Source organism: Conger conger, chromosome 9 (assembly GCF_963514075.1).
Source record: "Conger conger chromosome 9, fConCon1.1, whole genome shotgun sequence".
NCBI classification, from domain to species: domain Eukaryota; kingdom Metazoa; phylum Chordata; class Actinopteri; order Anguilliformes; family Congridae; genus Conger; species Conger conger.
This window is the reverse complement of record NC_083768.1, coordinates 5,488,288-5,508,287: the sequence shown is the minus strand read 5'-3', so window position 1 is coordinate 5,508,287 and position 20,000 is coordinate 5,488,288. Positions and strand designations below refer to the sequence as shown.

The 20,000-nt window shown below is 48.5% G+C and overlaps 1 protein-coding gene across 1 annotated transcript in view; it reads left to right on the top strand.

Annotated features, from left to right (window-relative positions):
- LOC133136728 (receptor-type tyrosine-protein phosphatase N2-like) overlaps nucleotides 1-20,000 on the top strand; it is a 124,959-nt gene that overhangs the window by 21,888 nt on the left and 83,071 nt on the right. Inside the window, exons 3-6 of the mRNA XM_061254395.1 lie at nucleotides 6,313-6,426; nucleotides 12,340-12,439; nucleotides 13,876-14,038; nucleotides 16,185-16,518. Coding sequence (XP_061110379.1) covers nucleotides 6,313-6,426; nucleotides 12,340-12,439; nucleotides 13,876-14,038; nucleotides 16,185-16,518 — 711 coding nt within the window. The remainder of the gene's footprint in view (nucleotides 1-6,312; nucleotides 6,427-12,339; nucleotides 12,440-13,875; nucleotides 14,039-16,184; nucleotides 16,519-20,000) is intronic.

Genomic DNA, 20,000 nt, shown 5'->3' with positions numbered 1-20,000 from the left:
GGAGTGAGTGTGTGAACATGTTTCTCGGTTGGAGTGAGTGTGTGAACATGTTTCTCGGTTGGAGTGAGTGTGTGAACATGTTTCTCAGTTGGAGTGAGTGTGTGAACATGTTTCTCAGTTGGAGTGAGTGTAGAGACATGTTTCTCAGTTGGAGTGAGTGTGTGAACATGTTTCTCAGTTGGAGTGAGTGTGGAGACATGTTTCTCGGTTGGAGTGAGTGTGTGAACATGTTTCTCGGTTGGAGTGAGTGTGTGAACATGTTTCTCGGTTGGAGTGAGTGTGGAGACATGTTTCTCGGTTGGAGTGAGTGTGTGAACATGTTTCTCGGTTGGAGTGAGTGTAGAGACATGTTTCTCGGTTGGAGTGAGTGTGTGAACATGTTTCTCAGTTGGAGTGAGTGTGTGAACATGTTTCTCGGTTGGAGTGTGTGTAGAGACATGTTTCTCAGTTGGAGTGAGTGTAGAGACATGTTTCTCGGTTGGAGTGAGTGTAGAGACATGTTTCTCAGTTGGAGTGAGTGTAGAGACATGTTTCTCGGTTGGAGTGAGTGTAGAGACATGTTTCTCGGTTGGAGTGAGTGTAGAGACATGTTTCTCAGTTGGAGTGAGTGTAGAGACATGTTTCTCGGTTGGAGTGAGTGTGTGAACATGTTTCTCAGTTGGAGTGAGTGTAGAGACATGTTTCTCGGTTGGAGTGAGTGTGTGAACATGTTTCTCAGTTGGAGTGAGTGTAGAGACATGTTTCTCGGTTGGAGTGAGTGTGGAGACATGTTTCTCGGTTGGAGTGAGTGTGGAGACATGTTTCTCGGTTGGAGTGAGTGTAGAGACATGTTTCTCAGTTGGAGTGAGTGTAGAGACATGTTTCTCAGTTGGAGTGAGTGTGGAGACATGTTTCTCGGTTGGAGTGAGTGTAGAGACATGTTTCTCGGTTGGAGTGAGTGTGTGAACATGTTTCTCGGTTGGAGTGAGTGTGTGAACATGTTTCTCAGTTGGAGTGAGTGTGGAGACATGTTTCTCGGTTGGAGTGAGTGTGTGAACATGTTTCTCGGTTGGAGTGAGTGTAGAGACATGTTTCTCGGTTGGAGTGAGTGTGTGAACATGTTTCTCAGTTGGAGTGAGTGTGTGAACATGTTTCTCGGTTGGAGTGTGTGTAGAGACATGTTTCTCAGTTGGAGTGAGTGTAGAGACATGTTTCTCGGTTGGAGTGAGTGTAGAGACATGTTTCTCAGTTGGAGTGAGTGTAGAGACATGTTTCTCGGTTGGAGTGAGTGTAGAGACATGTTTCTCGGTTGGAGTGAGTGTAGAGACATGTTTCTCAGTTGGAGTGAGTGTAGAGACATGTTTCTCGGTTGGAGTGAGTGTGTGAACATGTTTCTCAGTTGGAGTGAGTGTAGAGACATGTTTCTCGGTTGGAGTGAGTGTGTGAACATGTTTCTCAGTTGGAGTGAGTGTAGAGACATGTTTCTCGGTTGGAGTGAGTGTGGAGACATGTTTCTCGGTTGGAGTGAGTGTGGAGACATGTTTCTCGGTTGGAGTGAGTGTAGAGACATGTTTCTCAGTTGGAGTGAGTGTAGAGACATGTTTCTCAGTTGGAGTGAGTGTGGAGACATGTTTCTCGGTTGGAGTGAGTGTAGAGACATGTTTCTCGGTTGGAGTGAGTGTGTGAACATGTTTCTCGGTTGGAGTGAGTGTGGAGACATGTTTCTCGGTTGGAGTGAGTGTGTGAACCTGTTTCTCAGTTGGAGTGAGTGTGGAGACATGTTTCTCGGTTGGAGTGAGTGTGTGAACATGTTTCTCGGTTGGAGTGAGTGTAGAGACATGTTTCTCGGTTGGAGTGAGTGTGTGAACATGTTTCTCGGTTGGAGTGAGTGTGGAGACATGTTTCTCGGTTGGAGTGAGTGTGTGAACATGTTTCTCGGTTGGAGTGAGTGTAGAGACATGTTTCTCGGTTGGAGTGAGTGTGTGAACATGTTTCTCGGTTGGAGTGAGTGTGGAGACATGTTTCTCGGTTGGAGTGAGTGTGTGAACATGTTTCTCGGTTGGAGTGAGTGTGGAGACATGTTTCTCGGTTGGAGTGAGTGTGTGAACATGTTTCTCAGTTGGAGTGAGTGTGTGAACATGTTTCTCGGTTGGAGTGAGTGTGGAGACATGTTTCTCAGTTGGAGTGAGTGTGTGAACATGTTTCTCAGTTGGAGTGAGTGTGTGAACATGTTTCTCAGTTGGAGTGAGTGTGGAGACATGTTTCTCGGTTGGAGTGAGTGTGTGAACATGTTTCTCGGTTGGAGTGAGTGTGTGACCGGGCAGTTGTGACTCAGAGTGACAGCTGGGGGCAGTGCGTGGGCTCCGGTGGTGATGAGCAGGAGCAGGAGGAGCACGCAGGCCCAGGGGAAGAGCAGGCGGCGGCCATCTTAGGAGGCCTCAGGCCCTGCCGCTCGGGAGCAGCTGGTCATGTTATGCGGGGAAGATATGACATCACACCACTGCAGAGACGGAGCGACTTCCGACGCAGGTCAGACAGTTGGTGACTGTGTACGACATGACGCAGATTCTTCTCTTTCTGATTCTCTCCCCCATTTTCTCCCGGTTTGGTGGCCAGTTGCACTGATCTTATTGCGGCTACACTGGGGCTTGAACGACCAACCTTCCAGGTCCCCAGTCATGTTCGTTAGCTACTAGGCTACAAGCCCCCGTGCATTCTACGCTCTCAGAAAAAAAGGTGTGACTTGTCTCCACAGAGGAACCCCTTTCAGTTCTTCATGGAACCCTCTATCAGGTTTGAAGTATAGACAAAGAACCAGTCTGCGCCACAAAGATCCTTGGAGCTACATATGGTTCTTCTAAGGAATCACAGGGCTCCTTTTGGAATATTTCGGGGCATATTCAACAGCACCAAAACGTTGTGCGAATCACATTTCTTGTCTTTGTATTGTGGTCTAATTTAAGAGTGAATCGGTCATGGTGCATATGGCTAATTGGCTGAATCAGCAAAATCCTGCAGACACTGCGGCCCTCCAGGACTGGAGTTAAACCTGCAGACACTGTGGCCCTTCCAGGACTGGAGTTAAACCTGCAGACACTGCGGCCCTCCAGGACTGGAGTTAAACCTGCACACACAGTGCCCCCTCCAGGACTGGAGTTAAACCTGCACACACAGTGCCCTCTCCAGGACCAGTTGCCATGGTAACCAACGGGCGGCACAGCAGAGTGGACTGGCAGCTGTATGTCTGTGTGGGTGTGTCTCTGTGTCTGTCTGTGTCTGTGTGTGTGTGTATATGCATCTGTGTGTGTGTGTCTGTGTGTGTATATGCATCTGTGTGTGTGTGTGTCTGTGTTTGTGTGTGTGTGTGGGTGTGTCTCTGTGTCTGTCTGTGTCTGTGTCTGTGCGTGTGTGTATATATGCATCTGTGTGTGTGTGTGTCTGTGTCTCTGTGCATGTGTCTGTCTGTGTTTGTGTCTGTGTGTGTGTGTCTGTGTGTGTGTATATGCATCTGTGTGTGTGTGTCTGTGTCTCTGTGCGTGTATCTGTCTGTGTGTGAGTGTGTCTGTCTGTGTGTGTGTGTGTGTGTGTGTGTGTGTGTGTATATGCATCTGTGTATGTGTGTGTGTCTGTGTCTCTGTGAGTCTATCTGTCTGTGTGTGTGTCTGTGTGTCTCTGTGTGTTGTTGCTGCTCTTCCTCTCTTGACCGTTAGAAGTCCGAAATGACCTATCGTACCCGCAACATTACCACAACCAGAGCAGATAAAATGAATTAAACAGGTTTGAGTTTGAGAATTAGGCAGGCATGCATGACTCAGTTATAAGACCCGGACAGGGCAGGTTCAGCTAAGAGCTGTTTGGAGAGAGGGCGGGTCATGAGAGGCAGAGCCTACTCCTCAAATATTGACAATGTCGAATTTCTTTTCAATTTGGCACTTTCTTTTTCTTGTCCCGGCTGTGTTTGGTACAACGGTCACAAGCTGGTGGCTGACTGTAATGCATTGTTCAAATGATGTTGCCTATCGCACGGAAATTACAGCAAATCGCTGACGGGACCCCAAGCCGTCTCACAAACAGAGCCTGCGCACGGTCACGAAAGTGGCACTTATAACCGGCAGTGTCTGGGGTACTTGCAGTCAGTCATCGGTGATATAAGCGTCACGCTCCTAGCTGTTGCAGCCCCTTCACACCACATCCTGAGGACTTCTAAGAAAGTGCAAAACAGAAAAATAAATAAAATAAAAGCATCTATGGTGAACTTTAGTTTGGACAGTCTAAAGAGATGAGTTTAGACTGACCCAGGTTCCAGACAAATCCCAATGTCATTATTTGGATTACGCCACAGGTTCTGTCATTGGTGTACGTGTATGGGGACCGGGCATGGGTCAGAGGTCATAGGTCAGAGGTTGCAGATTCTCTGCCCAGGAGGGTCTCGGCTGCGCCACCCTGTGGCCAGAAGGCGCAACGCCTTGAATTATTTTGGGAAATATCTGGCTGTATGCTGTATGCATGGCTGAATCTAAAAATGCAATCTCAATAATGTGTGAAAACCTCTGGGCTGGGGTTTATAGTCCGTACGTACACATCCATCATCGTTTGCTTCATCATGCCCACCACCATCATCATCATCATCACTATCCAAAACAACATTAGCATCGTCATCATCATCAACATCATTAAGGGGGACAAATGTTTTTTTAAATATTCATCTTAATTAGGAGCAGCATCTTCCTCAACATGATGATGATGAGAATCAACATTGCCATTGTCTTTTTACGCCATCCACTTGGGGGTTTTCAAGACCAGGCTTGCTGCCGTGTTGGATACTATCTTGTTTTTAAATAAACTAAGAATTGGGTACACATTAATGGCCTCTCCTTCCTCGTTGTTATGTCATGCTATGCCATGCTATGCCAATCATGATCTGATCTTAATCCTCATCTTCACCATCATGTCATTTCAGTTTTCTGCTTTATTTTCGGCACCCGAGGGAAATGAGCGCTGAACGGGCTTGTGGGTAATTCCCACGATGCTGCACGCTGTAGTTTTGTTTTTTTCACCCTGCGCTGACCCTGAGTGTAGTTTTCCCATTCCCGTCCAGATAGCCGCTGGAACGCAAAGCCCGTCAAGGAGTCTTTCAAGCGTTGCCTAGCAACAGTCGCCGCGGGGAGTTTCGCGCCCAGTTGACGGGGAGATATCGTCTCGTTATTGATCGCCCGGCGCTTATCTCCTCTGATATAATACCATCCAGAAATGTCAGCCGTTACACCGCGAGCGAGGAGTCTCTGCTCACGAGAAGCCGGGGCGTCTGGACCGTACGGAACGGATGAATTATGGGGCTCGACGTCGCCGCCCCGGAGCCTGGAAATGATGAGTCACTCTCCCCGCGTGCGGAGAAAAAGCCATTAATCCCGTAACACGCGCACTCGGGGAAACCAAACTCAGCCTCTGGACAACTGTAGATAAAGTGCGTCTGATTTCTGTTTGTGTCGCCATGGTTATTGGAGTTTTGTAATATCTGCTGTTCTATATGGAGCTTTAAATGAAGACTTGGATTTGGAGAAAAGGCCTTATGCTGTTACCTCAGCCAAATAAACTGGCTTTCGTTAGGGGTATAAATCCCCCCACGTATATCTGCCTGTTCTCTAAGCTATCTCTGTACATGGACTCGTGAATTCATAAAATGTTTCGAAAAAGCAGAAAATGTATCAAATGCCGCATATAATATTTCCTACATCTACAGTTTAATACCATTATAATACAACGTACTGGGCACACATTTAGTCTGTTACATGCAAACATTTACATTAAAGTACCTTCAACAAAAGAAAATACTTTTTCTAAATAATAAACCTCGTTCAGCATTCATGGCCTCAACTGGACTGGAGTTATCTCAGTCCAGCTGTCAATCAGAGCGCAGCAAGCAAAGTGGACACAGTCCAAGTTTGGTGGCAAAGCTTTTCGTCTTTCCGGTGAGACGTTAAACCGAGATCCTGACTCACTGGAGTCACTAAAGAACTCATAACGCTCATCGCAAAGAGTAGGGGGTTCCCCGGTGTCCTGGCTAAATCCCCTGATTCAATTGGCAAAACTCTCCCTCTCCACCTCAGCTAATTTGTGATCAGCGTTCTGGCACAAAATGGCCGCCAGGCATCACCCAGGTGGGTGCCACACATTGGTGGTGATTGAGGCGAGTTTCTATCCGGCCTATTCTCTAGTTGTTCTAACGACCTTCGGCGTGGACTTTGGATGAAAGCGTCTGCTAAATAAAATAAAATAAAATAAAATGTAACGTAATGTGAAACACGATGCGTGTTTTCTCTCTTCCTCCGGCAGATGGAGTGTTCGGCAGGTGTCAGAACGTTCCCGTCACAGAGGTATACACCTACGACGTGTCCCCTTCCTCTCTGCTGAGACTGCGGACCCTGCTCCAGAAACTGTCCCACCGAGGTGAGTGCGTCTCCGTACAACCACACGGGCGTGCAACTAAAAAAACAGTGTGTAATACGCCTTACACAAGCGCCTCAGATAATGCTGTAGTTCTCATAGGCAACCGGCAGGGGGCGGCAGATACTTTTTTTTTTTCTATGGAAATGTGAGCGGAATATTTTTAATTGATGCAGAAGATCTTTTCTCACGGGTGTTACCTAGAACTGAGCTGAATGAACAGTGCAAAATGAACAGACTTACTGTAGCCGGGAAGTGACCATGGTGGTAATTAACGTGTGATTTTAAGCAAAAGTGGAGCGTTTAACATTTAGTTTGTTTTTAAAAAATAGTCTGTATAAATGGCAATAAATGCAAGTGGGTGTTCATAAATTGTGTACACTAGGCCAACATATTGATGCTTAGACTATACTACTTGTAATATTTTCATAGAATGTTTATTTGAGTTATTATAGCCCATTGGAGAGTCAAAGTTGTTTCAAACCAGAGTCAGAGTTGTTTCAAAACAGTAAGGAATGTTTAAAGACGTTTTTTTAATTCTCTGTGACCAAAGCACTATTTTCCAATATCTATTTTCTGCATTTACACAAGGGCGCTGGTGACTGAATGCATAGCCTACACCCTAATCTCATCAATGAACAATATCACGGTTATTGATTAGTTTGTTATCCTCAAAAGTCACCGCTTATAGAAGATAAACACTCAGTAGGCTGCTGTGGGCATAAGCAAATGCCGTTCGATCGATAGAGCTGACGAAGTGCTGTGGTTTCATCCTGTTTCGGCACGTATCTATATTCCTTTGGCGAGATTGCGTTGTCTGTTGCGTTGTCAACGCGCCGCCCTTCGAGCACAAGGTGTTGACAACGGCAGTTAAAATTTCACCTTGTCGACGGCATTCTCCATAATTATACCGTCACATACGTTTCTGTTAAACAGTTTGCGATCGCGGTGTGTAAAGTACCGTCTTCACAGCTTCGCTTTCATTTTCCGCTGGCATTACTTGCGATTGAGAGTTGAAATGGCCAAGGAAACGCGGGAGATTTGGATACAGACGGGACGTAAAACCGAAAATCCCTCATTATAGTGCTCGGCTGGAGCCAAGCGCGTGCCTACATGCTAATATTCACTACATAGCTGAACATACTGAAGTAGAGTATGTTTGTGTGTGCTTGTGTGCTTCTGTGTGTGTGTGTGTGTGTGTGTGTGTGTGTCTGTGTGTGTGTGTGAGAGTGTGTGTGTGTGTGTGTGTGAGTGAGTGAGTAAGTGAGTGAGTGAGTTTGTGAGTGTGTGTGTGTGTGTAGGTGTGTGTGTTTTCTGGGTAGACCCAATAAGCGACATGGCCAACTGCTTAGGGCCCCAAAACCACCAGCCCCCCCCCCCCTAATTATTCTAAAATATCTGTAGTGGTAGAGGTTCCTAGCGTTTTTCACTCCAAACCTGACGAAGAGCAGCATTCAGCAGCCCTGCTCTAGCTGTTGACTGAGGTGTGCTTTGTTTGGGTTGGAGTGTAATCCTACAGGACGGTAGATCTCCAGGAACAGGGTTGGGCAGCCCTGCTCTAGCTGTTTCCCCTTATGGGCTAAAAAGGCCTGGCTGATTTCAGATCAGTCCCCCTGCGCTGATGTGTGCTATAAATACTCGCCCTGGCCTCGGTGTTCTCTGCGTCAGTGAGAGCCTTTTCCCAGGAACGGTTTAATAGCCGCCAGCTAGGCTGTGGGTGCAGCTAATTAATCCCCGTACCATTTTCAGTTTCTGTTGGTTGGCTGCCACGTGTAAACTGAGATACAGTTTGTCTTCTGCAGAGGTATTCTTCTGCCACCATTCCTGTCTGGTGTCTTCTTTATTCTTAGATGACATTTTAACATTTTCAGAAACAGAGAAGTTGGACTTAATTGTTTTCTGTTGAAGAGTTTTATTGTTATTTTAGAAAATAGTGCCTATTATCTGGTATTGGTTCAACATGATAAAAGAATACACACATTGCATATTCCAGCTTGTGCCAAGAACCAAAGCTTCCCGGATAAGCATCGATATTTGTCATCTGCATAATTATTATTTGTGTAATTATTGATTTAATTTATCAATTTATTTCTATATTACGTATTACACTATTGTTAAACTCACTGTTTGCCGGTGCCAGCCAGAAGCAGATGGGCTCCTGCACTGAACTCGGTTCTGCTCAAGGTTTCTCCTGCGCAGTCTAATCAACTGTAAGTCACTTTGGAAAAAAAGTGTCCGCTAAATAACAGATATATGGTTAACTGAACCTTCTAACGCTGATGTTAGAACCCTGAGTTCTAGAACCCCGAGTTCTAGAATGCTGGGAAAAGAAACATTCCACTCGTCCTGCTCTCAAAAGCGTACAGAGGGAGCAGGGGGCTCCAGCTCTCCCTGGCGTGTTCACAGGGAGAGAAAAAACGAAAAAAACACTCATTATCCATGCCTCTGGAACAGCGCTGTGTGTTTGTGCCCCTCTAAAAATAGCGGCTCACGTTACAGGCGCGGTGAATCATACAGCGCACGGGGGTATTTCTGGAGCCGGAGTGGGATGGTAACGGACTCTAAGGGAGGGAGCGAGGCCTTGTGCAGACGGATCCCACGCCGCCGAGCAGGTGCCTCAGACAGCGGCCTTTTCCCTGTGACACACGCGCGCCCGGAGCCGTGACGATGCGTGTGTGCGTATCTGAGTTATAATGAGTCACGCGCTATCGTCACTCACACTGCAGTAAAAAGTCTTACGGGCTTCAAATCTCATTTTTGTCTCGAAAGTAGAAACTAGTTGCTTGTTTTAAGTTACTAGTTTGCTTGACAAGTGAAATATTTTACCCCATTGGCAAATCATTAATTGAATCAAATTTGAGTCATTAATTGTGTCTTATTTTGCCAAAAAATAAGACACTTCTTTTTTTTTGTGCTGTTTTTCTGTGTATTTTTCAACTCATTTATAAGTTAGATTGACGCATATTGAATATGACATTCGAGTATTTAGTTCATACCAACATCGTCAGGAGAAACCAGTGATAAGGAATAAATGAAACATTTTCATACCTTTAAATGTAAAGGTGATTCCTACTCAAAATGTAAATATTCTACGAAGAGGCTGTGGGCCTTGTAAAAATATAATAATTTTTAAAAAGTACATTTTGGCCCTACATTTCTTATTTGTCACATTTTCTAAGATGGCTGCAGACTAGCAGGCGTTGACAGCTGGCTTTGCATGCCTGGTGCATTCTGCGAGCTGGCCCCTCTGGTTACTGGTTCTTAGAATGTTTCCCGAAGGTTAGCTTTGGCTCCCAGGAAGTTCAATATGTGATTCTGAGGAAGTTTGTATGTAACGTTTTTTTTAAAATATTGTCACAATGTTGCTGTAGCGTTATTGTAGGTTACCTGAACATTGAATTTTTTTGGAGCAGCTGGGGGAACGTTCTGTGCTAAAAAAAGGGGGTTTTTTTCCCGGAAGGTGGAACCTTCTTAGAACCCAAAGGCGGTGTGACTGGACCTGTTCTCCGACCGCTCCCTGTCAGCCGGGGGAAGGGTTTGAGCGTCGCGCGGGGCGCTGTGTCCGTCACGAGGCCGCTCCCCGGGAGAGCGCGGCGGTGATTAATCCGTCGTGCCGACGGGCGCCGGAATTCCGCCGAGCGGGAACGCCGTGATGGATTCCGATGACATTCACGGGAAGCAGCCCGGGCCGTGCGTCTTGTCCGGACCGAGTTCCGCGATAATCCATCTCTCTGCACGCGTGGCGGCTCCCGTGACTGATTGATGAACAAACTTATGGGAACGCCAGGAAAAATACAAGCCGTTGTGTTGTATAACTGACCCTGGTAAAAATGTGTGGTCCTACATCCCGGCCAACACGGTGGCCGGTGTGCTGCAACTAAACCATGTCGAGCTGGGAGCTGGTCTGAACTGGTCAACCAGCTAAACCGTGTCGAGCTGGGAGCTGGTCTGAACTGGTCAACCAGCTAAACCATGTCGAGCTGGGAGCTGGTCTGAACTGGTCAACCAGCTAAACCATGTTGAACCGGGAGCTGGTCTGAACTGGTCAACCAGCTAAACCATGTCAAGCTGGGAGCTGGTCTGAACTATTCAACCAGCAACCAGCTTTACCTGGCCTGGTCTTCATACAGGTGTGGTGTAGGTGTGTTGATTGTTTACTGCGCTTTTCCTGGCCTGGTCCTGGAACAGGTCTGGTGTAGGAGTGCTTGTATAATACTGAAAGAGAAACAACTATCATCTGCAATCTGGACTTATTTTACATTTACATTTTAGTCATTTGGCAGACGCTTTTAATCCAAAGCGACTTGCAAGTGCAATTTTGCTGTGTCTACAGTATAATTTAGAGTTGGTGTAACTGCCAAACACACCATCTGCAGGAGGAAGAGAAAACTTTCATGTTTTCTTTTCCACTAGCATGAGGAAATGCCATAAATGGAAAGCCTTCAAAAAAAAAAACATAAGTAGCCCAGTTAAAAATCTGTCATGCCCCCCTTCCTTACTTTTACCTGTCCGACTCTGAAGACAACACACCTGAGCATCCCAACTTCTCTGTTTCCCAGGGCGACCGAATGAAGAGGGGAGATCGACCAGGCTCAGAATATTTACAAATCCTCAGAAAACGTTTGGCTGACAGATGGCTTTCTCATTTAAACTTGTGATTAAAAGTGGCATTTGAAAAAAAGGAAATGCCACTCGGTGCTGTATATAGACTCGAATGTTCTCTTTTTTCGCGGTGTTTGTACGAGAGCTAACGCGTGTGGGTGTGTGTAAAATGAACGGTGTGTTCGGCGGAGAGGCACCCAGCCATGTGTAGCGAATGTCGCCGCCGTATCCTCCGCGAATGCGCAGGGGGAAAAAAAGAAATACGCAGCTGCTTCTCAAACGAGGCGCTTTCACCGGCGAAGCGGCGGATCCGCTTCCTGGACCCCGGCGGGAAAACACGCACAGAATCCCTGAATTGCCTCGTAGGGGTCGCGCTTAATCAAACGCCGGTGACACACGCTGTCAACTCCCCTCCGCAAAATAATAAAAATTACCAAAAAAAAAAAAACCCCAATTGTGCTGTGCGCTGCCGCTCGATCGCGATTAAAGAGGCGATTCAGTTGGACTGTTCAGCGTCCCGCCGATTGAAGCAGGAACACCCCCCACTGCGCGTGGACGGGCGCGCTGATGCATGGAGGTGGTCGTTTCTGGAGGAGCGCTTCCTGTGCGTTTGGATCGCTTCCAGACTCCCGGACACGCACCTTCTGTGGTCCGCACAATGGAATCCTGGGACGCGATTCTCCAGTGGTCCGCATTTCTCCATACTTTTATCTGGTATCCATGAAAACAAATTAGCATAGCTCAGCGTGAGGATGAAAAATGACTCTAATGAGCGTGTATAGAGATGTGTTTTTCTCGTCCCTGTTACACTCACGGAGCACTTTATTAGGTATTTATTGGACTTATTTTTTTTCACTTATTGGTCTTCTGCTGCTGTAGCCTATCCACTTAGAGGTTTGACGAGTTGTGTCTTCAGAGATACTCTTCTGCATAATATTTCACTGATGCCATTCAGGTAAAAAAAAATCAATGGCTGTGTACCAAACTGGGAATCGAGCTTGCAATCTCTGTCCCAGCTTCAGGAGAAGGCTGACTTGTGTTATGTACTCTTACTGTCCTCTAGGGTCCTCTTCATCCTTGTTCCTGTGTTCAATATGCACTTTGTTGTACGCCACTCTGGATAAGAGCATCTGCTAAATGCTTTGTAATGTAATGTAGTTCTCTTGTGTGTGACGCAGGTCTGTTGTTTGTGACGCAGGGCTGACTTGTGTAATGAACTCTTACTCTACTGTTCTGTTGTGTTGGGTGTGACGCAGGGCTGACTTGTGTAATGAACTCTTACTCTACTGTTGTGTTGTGTTGTTTGTGACGCAGGGCTGACGTGGGAAGATGAGGCAGCCCAGCAGGCCATTTCCAAAGAGCTGTCGAAGCTGCGGAGAGTGTCCTACAGCCTCCCAGAGACGGGCCGGGCCAGGTCAGCCTCACCCCGCCCCCCTCCCCTCCCATTACCGCCGTCAGGGACCGTCAGTCCCGGTCCTCCAATCCGAATCCAGCCCTGGTTTCTCTTTTCTCCCGGGTGATTAGTGCTACTGATTGCCCAGACTGGTTTCACACCTGACTCCCAGGTAACGGGAGGGTGGAACACCAGCAGGCCTCGGCCATCGAGGACCGTGATTGGAGGAACAGGGATTTACAGATGAGGAAAATAGGAGGAAATGTTGCAAATCTGGGAAGGCCAGGTCTGAACCCCAGAATGGAGCGAGTGAGGTCAGGAGGAGAGTAATGAGACAGGACAGCAGTGGTGAACAGGGTGCAATGGAGTAAACCGCCACAGAGTCCACTCTGCCCTGTGTAGAGCCACAGGAACTCTGCCCTGTGTAGAGCCACAGAGTCCACTCTGCCCTGTGTAGAGCCACAGAGTCCACTCTGTCCTGTGTAGAGCCACAGAGTCCACTCTGCCCTGTGTAGAGCCACAGAGTCCACTCTGCCCTGTGTAGAGCCACAGAGTCCACTCTGCCCTGTGTAGAGCCACAGAGTCCACTCTGCCCTGTGTAGAGCCACAGGAACTCAGCCCTGTGTAGAGCCACAGAGTCCACTCTGCCCTGTGTAGAGCCACAGAGTCCACTCTGCCCTGTGTAGAGCCACAGAGTCCACTCTGCCCTGTGTAGAGCCACAGGAACTCTGCCCTGTGTAGAGCCACAGAGTCCACTCTGCCCTGTGTAGAGCCACAGGAACTCTGCCCTGTGTAGAGCCACAGGAACTCTGCCCTGTGTAGAGCCACAGAGTCCACTCTGCCCTGTGTAGAGCCACAGAGTCCACTCTGCCCTGTGTAGAGCCACAGAGTCCACTCTGCCCTGTGTAGAGCCACAGGAACTCTGCCCTGTGTAGTGCCACAGGAACTCTGCCCTGTGTAGAGCCACAGGAACTCTGCCCTGTGTAGAGCCACAGGAACTCTGCCCTGTGTAGAGCCACAGGAACTCTGTCCTGTGTAGAGCCACAGGAACTCTGCCCTGTGTAGAGCCACAGGAACTCTGCCCTGTGTAGTGCCACAGGAACTCAGCCCTGTGTAGTGCCACAGGAACAGACTGTTCAGAGCAGACAGAGAGACAGAGAGAGAGAGAGAGAGAGAGAGACAGAGAGAGAGAGACAGAGACAGAGACAGAGAGAGAGATGGAGACAGAGAGAGACAAAGAGAGAGAGAGAGACAGAGCGAGAGAGAGACCGAGACAGAGATGGAGAGAGAGAGAGAGAGACAGAGACGGAGAGAGAGAGAGAGACAAAGAGAGAGACAGAGAGAGAGAGAGAGAGAGACAGAGAGAGAGATGGAGACAGAGAGAGAGACAAAGCGAGAGAGAGACAGAGACTGCGTTGGGTTTGTGAACTATGGCTCCGCCCCCGTCTCTCCTATAGGCTGTCGGGCGTGAGTGACAGCGGGAGCAGGAAGCTGAAGGTGCAGGAGGAAGAGGAGCTCGGCCGGTCGATGAAGAAGTACCTGCAGCGCCTGGGGCTCCTCCCCCAGCCAGCCCCTCCTGCCCCGCCCCCAGGGCCCAGGACCAACGGCAAGATGGGACAGGTGAGCGCCAACAGGACCCACCCCAACAGCTAACAGCCCCCCTCAACCCACCAGCCACAGCCCCCAGACCCACTGGGCCCAAGCCCTAACTATCCCAACACCTCACCCCCCCAACCAAGCCCAAACCAGGCCCAAACCAGGCCCAAACCAGGCCCAAACCAGGCCCAAACCGGGCCCAAACCAGGACCAAACCAGGTCCAAACCAGGACCAAACCAGGCCCAAACCAGGCCCAAACCAGGCTCCTATTCATGCCATTACAACACAGCGCATTACAGTTATCTAGCATCTTCCAGTTGATAAGACTAAGCAGGGGACATTCCCCCCTGGAGCAATATGGGATTAAGGGCCTTGCTGAAGGGCTGGTCTTATCGCGGCTACGCCGGGGCTTGAACCACCAACCTGCCGGGTCCCAGTCAAGCACCTTAACCACTCGGCTACAAGCCCCCGCCATTCCTCTCCGATAAACACCCGATCCATCTCCTCATGGGTCACATGTCCCTGACAGCTGGGTCAGTATCCCCCCCCCCCACCCCCCACCACCCCCTCCGGTTGTGTTTTTGTGTGGGGGTGTTTTTAAACCCCGCCATGCATGCATTTCCCCCCCAGAGAGGAAGTGATCATTTTTCATACACCCCGCCGTTGTCTTTCGCTGTGTGGGACAGGCGTGGAGGGGGGGGGGCAGTCGCTTCCTGCCTCATTATTAAGCCCCCAGTGTTTCAGGATGAAAGTTCAGGAGTTCAGTGCTCTAATTAATAACCCAAAATGTTTTTTTTTTTGGGGGGGTGGGAAATGTGGCCCCCGCGTTTCTGCCCCGCTGGGAGGCGGGTATTGTGGCCCCCGGCATGGCGGGGGTGGGGAGAATAGGCCTTTCTTCAGGTCAGGGCCCCTGCTCTTTGGGGTGGGGCGGTGGGGTCAGGATGCTGTGGAACTGAGTGATTCATTGGTTGTCCTGACTGGGATGTCGCTCAGACGGAGAGAGACCGAGGTGTTGCGCGTATTCGTGCAGAAAGCCGCGCGCTACGTTCGGTTGTCGTTTTCATTGCCGTTGCTTTTGTTTTGTTGTTGACGTTTTTTGTTGCTGCTGTTTGTTGTTTCTGTTGTGGTTGTTTTCGTTTTCCTGCTCTTTCTTTTATCAATGTTGTCACTGCCGTTGATGTTTTTGTTGCTGTGCAGGTCTTGTTTTTGGTCACACTTTACTATGAAGATACATAAATTGGCATTAACTAATACAGTTATTAAATAACTAACAATCTTTACAGTTTTGTTTATGTATTTGTACCTCATTAATTCATGTTAACAGCGACATTAATCAATGCAATCCATTCATATTGGAATGGAAAAACCAGTAACATGTATTTGATAATGGTTAACTTAATAGAGGTTTATCCTATGGTATGTTAATGTATTAATATTCATGTAACCAATACACTAGTTAGTGGTTAAAAAATACATGTGCTAATGAAAGTTAATTTCATGCTTAATGAATGCTTTTGTACATCAGTTAATTAATGTTAACAACTAAACACGTTAATGCCAATTCAAGTAGCCTTATTGTAAAGTTTAACCTTGTTTTTGTCTTTTTGACGTCATTGCTATTGTTTTTGTTTCTGTTTCTGCTCTGGCCATCGTCGCTGTCCCTGTCGGTTTTGTTTCCGTTTGATGTTTTTTTCCTTGCTGTCCTTGTTCGCTCGCTTGCTACTGTTGTTGCTGTATTAATATTCATGTAACTAACAGGCTAGTTAGCGGTTAACAAGTCACTAAATATCTTGTGAAAGTTAATTTCTAATGAAAGCCGATTTTATGCATTTGTACGTCAATAAATTCACGTTACCGACTACATTAGTTGATGCCAATTTGTGTTCATGCTATTGTGAAGTTTAACCTTATTTGTGTTGTCATTGTTGTTCTTGTTGGCTCTATTGCCACTGCTGTTGCTGGTGTGGTCACGGTGGTTTGCGGCTGTTGCCGTTGTTATGGTTATCCGGTGTGGTCGCAGTCGTTGAGGCTGTTGTTATTGTTGTCGTCATGGTTACCTGGTGTGGATACAGTCGTTGAGGCTGCTGCTATTGTGGTTGTCATGGTTACCTTCCGGCGGTGTGTGTGTGTGTGTGTGTGTGTGTGTGTGTGTGTGTGTGTGTCTCGCAGAGCGATGGCGTCCTCTACTCCCCGGGGAAGGGGCGTGGCCGGCCGGATGACGGACAGCTCCTCCTGGCCGCCCTGCAGCAGTACCTGGCCCGGGGCCCCGCCCCTGGCCCCGCCCCTGGCCCCGCCCCTTACAGCGGCAGGCCCCGCCCGTTCGCGAGCAGCAGGCCCGGAGGTGTGAGCGGGGCGGGGGGGGTGGAGGGGTACCGGGTCCGGCCCCCGCAGACCCCCGGCCTGGCCCAGGGAGCCCAGCCGGGCAGGACCGACGCTCACAGGCTGCTCTTCAGACCTGGGACCAGCCCACGGCCGGCCCAGGACCCCCTCAGTCTGGTGGACGGTAATCACAACAACAACAACAATCATAATAATCACAACAACAACAATAATCATAATAATCACAACAACAACAATAATCATAACAATCACAACAACAACAATAATCATGATAATAACAACAACAACAATAATCATAACAATCACAACAACAACAATAATCATAATAATAATCACAACAACAATAATAATCATAATAATCACAACAACAACAATAATAATCATAACAATAACAACAACAATAATAATCAGAATAATAATCACAACAACAATAATGATAATCATAATAATAACAACAAACAATAATAATCATAATAAGTGGCTTATATAATGAATGTATGGATCATCATCCTCATATAATAATAAAGTTGTATAACGTGGTAAACGCTGCGTTGCGGGTTGTGTAACGCGGTAAACGCTGCGTTGCGGGTTGTGTAACGCGGTAAACGCTGCGTTGCGGGTTGTGTAACGTGGTAAACGCTGCGTTGCGGGTTGTGTAACGTGGTAAACGCCCCGTTGCGGGTTGTGTAACGTGGTAAACTCTGCGTTGCGGGTTGTGTAACGCGGTAAACGCTCCGTTGCGGGTTGTGTAACGTGGTAAACGCCCCGTTGCGGGTTGTGTAACGTGGTAAACGCCCCGTTGCGGGTTGTGTAACGTGGTAAACGCCGCGTTGCGGGTTGTGTAACGTGGTAAACGCTGCGTTGCGGGTTGTGTAACGTGGTAAACGCTCCGTTGCGGGTTGTGTAACGTGGTAAACTCTGCGTTGCGGGTTGTGTAACGTGGTAAACTCTGCGTTGCGGGTTGTGTAACGTGGTAAACGCTGCGTTGCGGGTTGTGTAACGTGGTAAACGCTCCGTTGCGGGTTGTGTAACGTGGTAAACTCTGCGTTGCGGGTTGTGTAACGTGGTAAACGCTGCGTTGAGGGTTGTGTAACGTGGTAAACGCCGCGTTGCGGGTTGTGTAACGTGGTAAACGCTGCGTTGCGGGTTGTGTAACGTGGTAAACGCCGCGTTGCGGGTTGTGTAACTTGGTAAACGCTCCGTTGCGGGTTGTGTAACGTGGTAAACGCTCCGTTGCCGGTTGTGTAACGTGGTAAACGCTCCGTTGCGGGTTGTGTAACGTGGTAAACGCTCCGTTGCGGGTTGTGTAACGTGGTAAACGCTGCGTTGCGGGTTGTGTAACGTGGTAAACGCTGCGTTGCGGGTTGTGTAACGCTGTAAACGCTGCGTTGCGGGTTGTGTAACGCTGTAAACGCTGTGTTGCGGGTTGTGTAACGTGGTAAACGCTCCGTTGCCGGTTGTGTAACGTGGTAAACGCTGTGTTGCGGGTTGTGTAACGTGGTAAACGCCCCGTTGCGGGTTGTGTAACGTGGTAAACTCTGCGCTGCGGGTTGTGTAACGTGGTAAACGCTCCGTTGCGGGTTGTGTAACGTGGTAAACTCTGCGTTGCGGGTTGTGTAACGCGGTAAACGCCCCGTTGTGGGTTGTGTAACGTGGTAAACGCTCCGTTGCGGGTTGTGTAACGTGGTAAACGCTCCGTTGCGGGTTGTGTAACGTGGTAAACGCAGCGTTGCGGGTTGTGTAACGTGGTAAACGCCCCGTTGCGGGATGTGTAACGTGGTAAACGCCCCGTTGCGGGTTGTGTAACACTGTAAACGCCCCGCTGCGGGTTGTGTAACGTGGTAAACGCTGCGTTGCAGAGCGCTTCATCCAGAACGTGGTGTCCCAGCTCGGCCGACACGACGTGAGCGTGGACTCCCTGAGCGGCGGGGAGCTGGACCAGCTGGCGGACGTCATTGCCGACGCCCTGCAGGTGGTGGACCAGGACGGCGGGCGCAGGGCGGGGGAGGGCCCGGGGAAGGCAGGGCCGCTGTCCTCCGGTCCGCCGGCCCACCAGGGGGCGCTGCAGGACCTCGCCGCTCCGCCGGACGCCGCCGCCGCACAGGGGCCCGGTAAGAGCTACGGCCGCGGGACTCAGAGACGCCGGGACGCCAGCGGCTTTTAGAAAACTAACAATGCCGCTTTAGCCAACGAGTTAGCTCAGTGATGTAGCGAACGAGTTAGCTCAGTAATGTAGCGGACGAGTTAGCTCAGTAATGTAGCGGACGAGTTAGCTCAGTAATGCAGCGGACGAGTTAGCTCAGTAATGTAGCGAACGAGTTAGCTCAGTAATGTAGCGGACGAGTTAGCTCAGTAATGTAGCGAACGAGTTAGCTCAGTAATGTAGCCGACGAGTTAGCTCAGTAATGTAGCGGACGAGTTAGCTCAGTAATGTAGCGAACGAGTTAGCTCAGTAATGCAGCGAACGAGTTAGCTCAGTAATGTAGCGAACGAGTTAGCTCAGTAATGTAGCCAACGAGTTAGCTCAGTAATGTAGCGAACGAGTTAGCTCAGTAATGTAGCGAACGAGTTAGCTCAGTAATGTAGCGGACGAGTTAGCTCAGTAATGTAGCGAACGAGTTAGCTCAGTAATGTAGCGAACGAGTTAGCTCAGTAATGTAGCGAACGAGTTAGCTCAGTAATGTAGCCGACGAGTTAGCTCAGTAATGTAGCGGACGAGTTAGCTCAGTAATGTAGCGAACGAGAGCTCAGTAATGTAGCGAACGAGCTAGCTCAGTAATGTAGCGAACAAGTTAGCTCAGTAATGTAGCGAACGAGTTAGCTCAGTAATGTAGCGAACGAGTTAGCTCAGTAATGTAGCCAACGAGTTAGCTCAGTAATGTAGCCAACGAGCTAGCTCAGTAATGTAGCGAACGAGTTAGCTCAGTAATGTAGCGAACGAGTTAGCTCAGTAATGTAGCCAACGAGTTAGCTCAGTAATGTAGCCAACGAGCTAGCTCAGTAATGTAGCGAACGAGTTAGCTCAGTAATGTAGCCGACGAGTTAGCTCAGTAATGTAGCGGACGAGTTAGCTCAGTAATGTAGCGAACGAGAGCTCAGTAATGTAGCGAACGAGCTAGCTCAGTAATGTAGCGAACAAGTTAGCTCAGTAATGTAGCGAACGAGTTAGCTCAGTAATGTAGCGAACGAGTTAGCTCAGTAATGTAGCTAACGAGTTAGCTCAGTAATGTAGCTAACGAGTTAGCTCAGTAATGTAGCTACAGATAGATTTGAGAAAAATGCATAAAAGAAGAAAAGAGGCAAGTACACGTCATCTGTGGTGGGCTGAGCTGAACCCACATGCCGACCTGCTGTCTGCCGTCTTAAGTCAATCAGTCGATCAAAACTTTATTTATATAGCATTTTTTATTCAACGGAATGCGGCACAAAGTGCGTCACGCAATAGAACGTATAAAATAATCAAACAAATCAGGCAAAACAAACTAATTAGACGGTGAGATCAAAAACTAGGACAGCGAGGAGACACGGAGGAGGCCAGGCCTCACTGAGGGGAGGAGAGGATCATGGGTAATGGCTTCTGGGTTTGCAGTTCCCAGCGTGATTTAGCGACTAAAGTCCCGAACGGACCTCCTCAGAAAAGACGTT